General features: G+C 37.7%; 1 protein-coding gene across 2 annotated transcripts; it reads right to left on the bottom strand.

Moving 5' to 3' along the window:
• Positions 1-1,144: 1,144 nt before the first annotated feature.
• Positions 1,145-8,941, bottom strand: apom (apolipoprotein M). Of its 2 annotated transcripts, none has more exons than XM_012967817.3 (6): positions 8,671-8,941; positions 5,463-5,608; positions 4,687-4,760; positions 3,288-3,386; positions 2,527-2,625; positions 1,145-1,319 (listed from the first exon to the last, which is right to left on the bottom strand). In XM_012967817.3, exons 1-6 carry the CDS (start codon positions 8,782-8,784, stop codon positions 1,297-1,299), a joined length of 555 nt encoding a protein of 184 aa, XP_012823271.2. In that variant the 5' UTR covers positions 8,785-8,941; the 3' UTR covers positions 1,145-1,296. The 2 variants fall into 2 exon arrangements, with proteins under 2 accessions (XP_012823271.2, NP_001090778.1); NM_001097309.1 differs by having other exon boundaries at positions 5,463-5,620; positions 8,671-8,851.
• Between the last annotated feature and the right edge of the window lie 2,773 nt (positions 8,942-11,714).

Below are 11,714 nucleotides of genomic sequence, written 5' to 3' on the forward strand. Positions count from 1 at the left end.
TCCCATAAAGTTTATTTTAAGCACATGCAAATGAAGTGATTTGTTTATGATTAGAATGAGTTGGCTCAGGAAATTCTTCCACAATCTTTGATAAAAGAGTAATCTCCATTGGGTCTAGGTCTGAATGGCATCATTTTGTTGATTTTATTGCAACATGTTTGTAAAGAGTCAAATAATCAAATTCCTTCATTACAGGGTTGCTACTGCCCTGTGCTGTTTGAACAGATTTCTGCATTGCTAGGTTGTTCCGGTACAACTACATTTATTAAGCTTGCCATTTATCCTCTCAGAAGACTGAAACACAAATACTATTAGTGGAAGGGAAGAGCTAATTTTACAGCTCTTTATCTTTCACAATGAATGGGAGGGGAAGTTTATATGGGTAGTAACAAAACAACCATCAACTAGTGTGTTCTTATAAAAATAAATAAAGGCCCAAATTATTTGGCTCACGTTGAACATACCCTAGTATTATATTAATTATATACATAATATATAATTATCATGCCTTTAAACTGAATGCAGTGATGTGTTCTGCTCACTCCACTTCAACATCTGTGATATCATTACATTAAAATGTAATATTTGATTCAAGATGTCAGGGGCCTGTATGTCGAAATATGTATTATATTGCAATTAGAATGCAATTGCCACTGATTGCCATTGTTTGGATCATAAGTGAGTTTCCCACAGGCAAGAATGGCCAGATTGAGCTGTGGGTAGGAGGGAGGCCTTATCTACTGTACATTCTTTATTGGTAGGTGAATCCCCAAAAATTTGTAAATATGTTCTTACCTGCACACCTTGATATTCAGTGGTGCTTAAGTTCCCTGCCTAACTTGGCCAGACATCGACAATACTAAATAAGTAATGAATGCATGAGTTCAAAGAATGAACCACATTCAATTTGACAGTTCAAAGGCACATAGCCATTTGTTTAACCCACGGACTGGCTCGGCAGAAAATCATGTGCCTTAAATAAATGGTTATGCACTTTTGAACAGTGAGTGCTGTTTCTGTTTCGTACCTCAAAAGCCATCAGTGGGAAACCACAAGCAATTGCTTAAGGACCCACAATTCTGAACCTATTTGCATTTAAATATGTATTTCTCTCACACTCTCATTGTTAAAAAAATACCCCAAATTCTGTTTTTTTCTTTTTATTTTCTATTACAGGTATCAGCATAGGGGAATATAGAGTTGCTGACAAACGATTATTGATATAAAATTGTTTATTTCACTTCATTGTAACTTTTCTTCATATTTATTGGTGATGGCAACACTTATGTTGGGATCTTAATCTTCAATTTGGCAGTAATCTGAAAACAGAGATACAAACAAAATAAAATAAAGTGAACTGCATTTCTTTGGTAATATCTTTAATTCTATAAAATGTCTAATTTTTTTGTTCTCTTTGCATCATAATCAATATGCCAGAGACAAGTCCAAAACACGTAAGTAAAGTGATACTTGTGAACAGGGTTGGACTGGGGGGTACAGGGCCTAGGGGCCCTGCAGGTGCCCCCGCCGGCCGCATTCCTCGCACTCCCTAACCCCCCGCAGGGTCCCCCACTCGAAGTCCTACCCTGAGCACGTATTAGTGCGTCAGGGGAGGAACAGTCAACCGGGGGAGCGCCGACAAGGGTCAGGTCTGGGCAGCCGGGGCCCACCGGTTTTTTTCCCGGTGTCCCGGCTGCCCAGTCCAACCCTGCTTGTGAATTATGTAACACACAACCACCTCCAACACCCACACAGTTTTGGGGTAAAGAATCGTTTTCAAATCCACTGAACCTGTATCTTTAATGCAGTTCTGACATATAACAAGCATCTGTGCTAGACATTACCTTATGTACAGAGGTGAGCAGTAAAACCTGGGGGTACAGATGATGGTGAGAGAGAGCTTTATTCAGCATGGTTATTTAGAGTTTTCCTACTGAAATCCTAAACTGATCACTCTAAAGTATTTATAGTTATTTAGCCTACATTTTGGTCTTTCTAGAGACTGGGATCCCAACAGCACACTGGATCATATCAAGAGGTGAAGACAGTCATAAGTTCTTAAGGAAAACTTATTTTGTGCTGATGTTATTAACATTGTGAATGCTGCTTTGCTGAACTCATTGGATTTACAGAACCATGAGTAATCGTATACACTTACCATGATGGTAAATATATTAACCAGTGGCCTGTGGCATTTATTAATGTATATTCCAATATCCTTCCAAATTGAAGATTAAACTAAAAATTACAGGTGCACACAATATCTTGCAGATATTGAAATTTCAGATATTGTATAGCTTATTAGGGCAATTAATTTACTGTGGATTGAAATTGACCATCAGTACTCCTTAACTACCACCCTGTATCTGTTACCTATGAAACACCTATAAGTCTTCAGATAAGATAATGTCCTCCACTTTTCATTTTGGTTGCAGTTCATTTCATACAGCTGATTGATTCAATCAAATACATGCAAACATCTAATAAAATCCCTTGTTTGAGAATTGGAAAGGGTTCCTTGGTTACCTTGCTGCTGTGGAATCTTCAGAATATCTGTATAGCCTTCACAATTGGATTTATTCTTAAACTCTTCCATAAACTCTTCCTCTAACTGAGGCAACCGAGCTAAGGCACAGAAAAGTGCATAAGAGATAAATAAGGGAAGTGTTACTATTGTCAGCATGGTCCTACCTGCTAATATCAAATTTTCATGACATGGTTAAAGTTCCATCAACCTGGCTGTGCTGGTTTCATAACAGAAGTGAACTGAGTGGGTGGTAAAAGTATACTTGTTGCTGATATGACAAAATGCAGGCCAGTGACCACAATAGTATTTAACTATATATTCACCTCTTTAGAAATAATTAACACACATCCATAAATGTCATCTGACTAAATAATTGATCCATACATTCAATCTCTTATAAAGTAAGTTGTAGAATAAAGGTATAATTAAGTTGATTTTTCCTTCCTGGAACCTGGGCTCACCTATAAGCTTGTAACTAGACCTCTATGGCTAGGCTGATATTACACACTGGGCTAGAAATGGACTGTAAAAAGCAGTAAAAACCTATTAAGAGCTGCACACCACTTCAACATCAGCAGTTCAACAACTGCACCATTTGTCACCCTGGTATAGAAGATCACCTGCAGTGCCAGTCTCTAAAAGCAGAAAGGAAAGCCAAGCCACAGTGGAGAGCAACAAACAAAACAGGATGCAGCTATTTTAGGGAATCAGTTCATATCTTTTGTAAGAGGACACAACATAAGAGAGCTTTTGTACATACAGTAGAGGAGAAGTCTGGCGTAGCTGTTGTCTGTTTCCTTCAGAATAATACAGTGTGGGCAGCGAAAAGGAAATAACTGAGTTAGTCTGTCTGGGTGCCCTGCAGAAAGAAAGAATTAGAAGAAATTATTTTAACATAAAATATCTTGGATTTTAGAATTTGCTCCTTCAGGTCACAGTATCTATCTACCCTATTCCCATCCACACAAACTCTGAAGGGTTAAAAAAAAACCTGAAGTGATTAAACATTACAAAAATTGGACTTGCTGTGTCACATTAGAGATTAAAGATTTCTATTTTCTGTCAAATTTTAAAATACTAAACATTAGAAATCTGAAGTTCTAATTTAAAGCACAACTACCGGTTAAAATAAAGGCATATTGTTTATCAAGTATCCTACACACAGCGATCGCATACTGTGCATGCACCAGAGTCAGGAATTGAGGAAATGGTGAATGTTAAGTGACCTAACTTGGATGCTATAGGTAACCATCTCTGAGTGTGTATCTAGCAGAAAATAACAAGTAATCAAAAATAGACACAAGTAGTTGGAAATGCACTCCCCCACACAACAAGCACAAAAAGGACTTTTTTATTTAAAAGTACAGTCATTTGCATTTTGCAATGTATTATTCATTAGACTGTTATTACATTGCACGTTTTAATTGTGCAAGATGGTGTCATTGTTAGTGGGAAAATGCGAATGTGAATATTTATCCCTATTGTGTATGTATTGGTGACCTATATCACATTTGCCTTAGTGGTTTAAGAGTTTTTTGAAACCATGAACGTGAAAGTTTTATACCATGAAATTTATTAAAAGATACAAATTGAAAAAGCATAAATGAACAACCGGCCTGAGACATCTGACAGAAGATACATTGTTAGGAAGTAACCCAAAGCATAAGGTTTGAATGCATACCTACCTTCCAAACAATTGTTATGCACAGACGTCTTAAGAGAACTATTGTAAAAATGCTGTTCTGTTTGTACAGAATGTATATTTAATTTGCTCTTTTATTGTAAAAAATAAAAATTTTCAAATGAAAAAGCATAAATGAATTAAAATGCGAAATGAAAAGAATTCAGAAATCTACGTTTTATACAAATCTTCGTGGACTTACATACAAAAAAGAAACCCCTGAAAACCATTAAAACCACTAATTAAGTAAAGATTGTTACAATTTGTCCAGGACAGCTCCCAATGACTTCTACATGATGTTGACAGGTTTTAGATGGTCTATTTTTAAATTTGCAGTTTTAATGAATAATAAATGGTGAAAAATTTGCGTTTTTCTACAGCAAACAATAGAGTTTTCGTGCAAAAAAACATGAATTATGAAAAAAAATACGAACATAAGTAGATGTCTTTCTAGCTTTCAATGTTAATATTTCCTTACCTTCTGTCCTTAGTTCTGTGCTTCCCTCAGGCAGCAGATAAATCCATTTTCTAGGAACACATGATCCGTCCTTTCTGCGGGCAAAGGAAAGTATTAAAACGGAAAGAGGAAGGAATTGTTTGGTGATTAAAACAAGAAATGCAGGGAAGAGGGGGTATTTGATTATGAGGGATCCAGCAAAAAGGAGAAACCCACGTAGTAAAATGGAGAGGACAGTGATCAAGTGATCAAATTAGCCTGATATTGCCCATTTAGGTTGGGAGATTGGCTTGTTTGGCACTCGTTTGACCTCACCAAATGAGTGGATGGCAAAGTGTATGGCTACCTTTACGTAGCAGGAGTAATCAAGGAGTATAAAAGGATTCAAAGGAGCAGTACAAAAACAGAAAGTATGTGTTCATGGGCCATTCCTTATAAGAGGCATTGTAAGGAATGATATATAGCTGGGTCACTGTGAGATTAATGTTGCTGTTTGGTTCTTTGATGGATATCTGTAACATTGTGAGGGCTATCCTGCTGTAGGGGCTTATGTTAAATTCAACCCCAACAAAAGTTGACTGTCTCTAGTATATTTATATTCCATTCATGCTGTGTAGACAGCATAACAAGTCTTTCTACAGTGCTTTATATGGGAATTATACCAAGTACAATTAAATAAGTTTTGCATGGCTAATAAAGCATAGAAGAGTGTAAGGGTAGCAGTTACGTATGAGGCCATATCTGAGGACATGAATGATTAAAGAGGGAAAATGGGGTAAACATACAGAATATCTCACACTCTGATGGCAGCTCTGAAGTCAAGATTCTGTTCCTCTCTGCATTGCCGAACACTAAATTCTGCATTATCCATTGCAGTGAAGGTTTCTAGAGCCCTTGTACCTGGCGTGGCAGCAGCAGCAACGAAGTACCATTGTCCCAAATACTGTGAGGGGAACTGGTAAGATTTTAATACATGGTGAATAAATGGGCAAAAGGGACAACTGCACAGGGCCCACCATCAGAATTTCATCTGCAATAACTGACTGAAGCATACCCTAAAAATGGCAGACCACTCATTTTAATCAGCCAGAAGAGCTCAACATAACCATATTTACTTTCTATTAGAACAAATGTTCCTAAAGCATATATTTGTAATAAAAAGCTGGTATTTGTGACTACAGTTTATCTTTTCCCACCACTGTTGGTACAGGCTGGCAAGCCATGAACTCAGGTTTCTTTCAATAAGCACAGACTTTTTTCTGTATTTCCTTCCTTACTGTACTCATCTTTCCCTGCTTGTGGGCAGTCATATAAGAAATGTATTGTAGCAGTTGTGGGGGCCCACCAATGAGATCTTTGCTGTGGGCCCACTAGTACCTTAAAGCAGCCCTGGCAGCATCGGACTGGGCCGCCGTGGTACCGGGAAAAAAACCCGGTGGCCCCAGCGGGCCAGATCCAATCCCCCGAGGGCGCTCTCGCGATCCGCCATCTCCCTCCCCCGATACGCCGCAGGTAAGTTTCTTTTAGCTCGGAGGAGGGGGTCGGGCGCCTCTGCGGGGGGTGCAGGGGCCCCTGAGGCAGAAGCACCCCGGTGGGCCCTGCACCCCCCAGTCAGACCCTGAGCCCGGCTTTAATGCATCACAATATAACACTTTTTAAGTACTAGGCAGTATATACTGTATATTACACACTAGCGGTGCTCAACTTTCAAGGTTCTTTATCATGGATTTCCATGTTCTGACTTTCTGCTGTATATCTTGTTTGAAAGCTGAGCATATGGTCAGAGGATATAGCTAATCAGTAAAGTGTCTGGTTGCAAAATTCGGTCAAGTGCTCCCCCACCAATTCCTGTGTTTTCATTCTGTTGTTTCAAAAGATATACTGGTGCGCATGCTATTTCTAGCTTCCAAATTCTACTAAGTAGCAATTCCAAGCTCCAGTCAGACTACCAAACAGACCCCTCTATTTGCAGTGCATTAAAAAACCTGCCAGTGCTTGTGGTATAGATTGCATATGCCTTTAAAATGCCTACACAGCATTCTGGTAATTCTGCAGCATACTGCAGCCTTATTTTGACATACAGGCAACATTCTGCTACTAGGCACTTACAATGACACACAAGTTTCCACACACTGACACACAAATAGACACTCCTGGATAATGCACGTGTGCCTCAGTGCTTGGCCCTCTTCTTATAATCTCCAAACATACGTGTCTCAAATCACTATATATTCTGGAATACAGTTTTTTTTATTCTTCTTTGATAAATGGTGAAATTATTTATACCTATGGGTAGAGAGGTACAAGGTCCCACAGTCTGAGTTACAACCCTGGTAGCTCCAACCCTGAGTATACTCACTATGGTCTGTGCTAGTCCAGAAGGAACCAGGCTGTGATCTATTGTCATTTGTGCATAACAGCTATGCTTTTGCTATTTTTGCATATCTTTAAAAAAAAAACTAAAGTAATTTCTTAAAAACATTCAAATGAGTGAGCAGTTGTAAAACTGAAATGTTTCAAACAAACAGGATAAAGCTGCTTATGGTTATTTCCTAAGCCATCTAATTATATGTGCCTTATGCTAAATAAAGCATACTTTTTAAGACAATCCTTACAGTTCCATTATCAGGTCTTTCAGCTTTCCAAATACACGTAAAAACACTTTGATGTTCTTAAGGTAAATAACCATGCTCCACCTCTCTATTAACTTTGCTGTCAGGGAACACATAAATATGGCATTTTTCCAAATGTGTGAGACATTCACATTAAAATTTACTTTTACAGTAACAAAAAGAACTGGCAGTCACAATTTGTTTGGGGACATTATGTGAACATGCATTCTTAATCAACTTATTAAATAATGTTAGAAAGGATTATTTATTACAAGGTGTTTTATATGAAACTGGCACTCATCTATGCCCCCTGTAGCCAATGGTAGAGAACCAGGCAAAATATAAGATTTTATATAAGGTATAAGAGTTTTGCAGTTCTGGCCTAGTACCTCTAAATACGTTGCCAAGTAACACATAGGGGCTGATTTACTAACCCACGAATCCGACCCGAATTGGAAAAGTTCCGACTTGAAAACGAATATTTTGCGACTTTTTCGTATGTTTTGCGATTTTTTCGGATTCTGTACGAATTTTTCGGATCCATTACGATTTTTGCGTAAAAACGCGAGTTTTTCGTATCCATTACAAAAGTTGCGTAAAAAGTTGCGCATTTTGCGTAGCGTTAAAACTTACGCGAAAAATGCGCAACTTTTCGCGTAAGTTTTAACGCTACGCAAATTGCGCAACTTTTTACGCAACTTTCGTAATGGATAGGAAAACTCGCGTTTTTACGCAAAAATCGTATTGGATCCGAAAAATTCGTAAAGAATCCGAAAAAATCGCAAAACATACGAAAAAATCGCAAAGTACCGATCATTACGAAAAAAACGCAATCGGACTCCATTCGACCCGTTCGTGGGTAAGTAAATCAGCCCCATAGTATGTCCCTGCCATAGATGTGGGATGTGCACAACGCAATAGCATGCTACATTTGAGCACCAGGAGTGTGATGATTACATATACACGTGATTTAAAGAGTCATTTGGCTACAAATAAAAGGCAAATTCTCTTAGCACTGTTAGTTGTGTTATATTCACATCCTGAAGTGCAGATTATTAACTTATTAACTTGTCAGCAAGAAACCAGTTCAGTATGCTAATACACATCTATACTAGTTGAACATTTACATCACATTCAGGTTGGGACCGTAGGCACTGTGTGAGAACACACCAATACCTGACCTGCATGGCAATATGTAGATTGTACCTAACTTTAGGGGCTAAAGATCTCTACATTTGATATTAGCTACTGTGGAAAAAATGTTTTAACACATCCTGTACACAAATAGCCCTGCTAGCTTAACTCATTAAAAATAGGCACACACTTTACAGAATACTAAAAGATAAATTACATATAATAGGCCATTCTATTCTGTACATGGTTTACGGCTTACCTGTGTCTTATTGATGCCTGATGTGGAGAGACGGTTGTTACTATCACAGACTGAGAGAGAGTCCAAGAAGAGTCCATACAAATAAAGAAAATAATGCCATATCCTATGGATCATGTTTGTTAGAGTCTCTGTCCCTTTAGAGAAGTGCTACCACCCAAACTGCTCTCTGGCCTCACTGCTCTCTAATCTTACAACTTTGCTCCCATATATTTGTTTTTTCACCAAGACCCTTGTTCTCTCTCAAAATCATTAACTACTATCCGCCCACTTGGTTCATCCTCTAAAGAAGTACACTAGTTAGTTAAAAAATTGTGTTGTGACACAAATACATTGTAATATGTGGTTTTAATGCATTAAAGATGTTCCATTATGTAATTAATAAAAAAAAAGATATATATCTTAGGGTTAATGTTATATACCTGCTCCTTAAATGCCTTGTGTATAAATGTTTCCTTGTCATACTGGAATCACCTGTTGTATGCTCCCTTAGCAACAACACTGTAGGCCTCATTTATGATTGCAAGTGCAAAGGACAAAATACATACACATAAACACTATTCACAAAGGTACATGCACCCGGCGCCAATGTGCAGTTTAGTCATCTTTGATGATTTGTGTTCAAGGTACAATGTACAGGGTTTAGAAATGCAAGGGAACCTTAGAATAACGAACAACTTGTTCTGTTTCAAGCTCCTGTTGCGTGTCGTTCACATTGTGGCTGAGAGTTTCACATTCTATAAAAGATATGAGGTATAAATACACAAGCCAGACTGAGATTTACATGAATAAATATTTAAATAAAATTATGCTAACAAACAGATCGTTGTCAGGGGGTGAAAGGTGCAGGCAAATGAGGGCCATAGGTTAAGGGCGACTGCCTAACAGTATTACACATTAATGCAATATACAGATGTTATACTAAATGTTACAGGAACAAATGGTACATTGTATATTTATCACAGTACTCACTTTAAACTGGTGTGACAACTTAATATCATTTGTCGCTGAAAAACAATGAGTCACTTTTTGTTAAAGTTAAATAAAAGAGAGGTTTACTTGGAAAACAAAACGTGCCCTGACTTTTTAAAAAAAATATTCCATCAGTCTATTATGTCTAGTCTGAATGATGCCTATTTTCCCTGTTTAAAATAAGCTACTCCAAAGGAGTTGGCGCTAAAAAACACCCAGTAGAGTGTAAAAGCAATTTTATATTTATTTGAAATAAATCAATGTGATACAGCAAAGTAAAATCAATTTTATATAATAATAGAATCACACAAACCACTAGTTAAAAATATCAAATGAATTATATGTACAGACAGATATTACTTCCAAATAATTTACCCTTAAATTGGGAATTTAAGGGTAAATTATTTGGAAGTAATATCTGTCTTCTTTTATTATATTAAATGGTTTTTTGCCCAATGTGATCTTCTCCTGTACATATAATTCATTTGATATTTTTAACTAGTGGTTTGTGTGATTCTATTATTATATAAAATTGATTTTACTTTGCTGTATCACATTGATTTATTTCAAATAAATATAAAATTGCTTTTACACTTTACTGGGTGTTTTTTAGCGCCAACTCCTTTGGAGATAATTTTCTGGATGCACTAAAAGATTAGTATGGAGGAGGGCAGCTATATCTTATTATATATTGTTATTTAACATAGGTAAATTGTTAGTCCATAAAGATGCAAAAACACTACTGGAATGCACAGCTTACCTGACTGATACATTGGCACATGTGGGCATCGGTTATAAAGGGACAGAGATGAAAGGGGTGGCAAGAACAAGTTGTATCTGGTTTCTTGGCCAAAGTCACTATGAGACTTTTTTTTTTATTAAAAGGGGAACTATCATAAATGTAAACATATACCCAAACTGTAGTGGATGCTTTATATGGTTTGTTTATGTGCTTCCTCAACCTGACCTTTTTTCCCTGCTGCAACAAGTAACCCATGCACTCACAGATCACAGAAATCTTACCACAACTAGAACAGCAGGCACCCATGGATCCCAAAAACAGGCTTGCAAATTTTATTATAGGCCAACAAAAGACACATCCTTATGAGTTTTGTGCATAAAGCACTTAATCATAGGCTGGGAGAAATCTTGCCTAATACAGGACACTTTCTTCTTGTGTACAGTCTTAACTATGACTCCTCTTAAGGGTATGTGCATGTGCTGTTTGCCCTGTCCTTGCCCTAATTCTAGAATAGTTTCCCTTGGCCTTGTCTTTCTATGTGTGTTATTACCACTTTTTGGCCTTAGTTCTGAATTTCTCTGGGCAAACTTTCTTGTTCCAAAACATGTTGCGTTTACCACTACCTGAATACTGAAGATCAGCAAAGGATACTCCTAGGATAGGGCTAAACTGTTCCTACTCCATACTAGCTTGCCACAATGTCTGTTTTTTGTGAGGGCTACAGTGTTCATAAATAATAAAGCCTCTAATCTAAATAGTATTTATAACAAAGTAAATATAAACGAATAACAAATAACAAATTGAAGCCCCAAACAAATCAAAACCCGTACCAAATAAATGAATAGGTCCGGGTGTGAACACCCCAGACCTAGCGCAGTTGTGAGGAATCTCTAGGGGGCCCCAATGAAAATTTGTAATTGATACAGAATCAGAAAAAGCTCACCAGAGTCCACAATTGGTCCGGGTGCTCAGGGCCCCAAACCCGTAGCTGAAGGGAGAAATTATATCATATACAGTTGAGCTCCAAACATCTCCGGACACGATATGCTGCTAAAACCAGGTCTTTATTGTTCCATCTAAAAACTAGACGCCAAACGCGTCAGGCGTCTAGTTTTTAGATGGAACAATAAAGACCTGGTTTTAGCAGCATATCGTGTCCGGAGATGTTTGGAGCTCAACTGTATATGCTACAGTGTTCATACTTGCGCAGCAACAGAAAGCCAGGGCGTCAGTTAACATGGTATCAGTGTGGATCTTTGGGTTCCCCAAACAAGGTTTTTAGGGGCACAGTTACTTGCGCCTTGACACTGACTTGAATGGGAAGTTCTGCAGG

Source organism: Xenopus tropicalis, chromosome 8 (genome assembly GCF_000004195.4).
Source record: "Xenopus tropicalis strain Nigerian chromosome 8, UCB_Xtro_10.0, whole genome shotgun sequence".
Classification (NCBI taxonomy): Eukaryota; Metazoa; Chordata; class Amphibia; order Anura; family Pipidae; genus Xenopus; species Xenopus tropicalis.

Coding starts and splice junctions, on each gene's coding strand:
- apom (NM_001097309.1), bottom strand. CDS start 8,784: ATGATCCATAGGATATGGCATTATTTTCTTTATTTGTATGGACTCTTC. Junction 5,621..8,670: donor CAGGCATCAATAAGACACAG/GTAAGCCGTAAA, acceptor AAATCTTACCAG/TTCCCCTCACAGTATTTGGG. Junction 1,320..2,526: donor GAAGATTCCACAGCAGCAAG/GTAACCAAGGAA, acceptor CTCTGTTTTCAG/ATTACTGCCAAATTGAAGAT.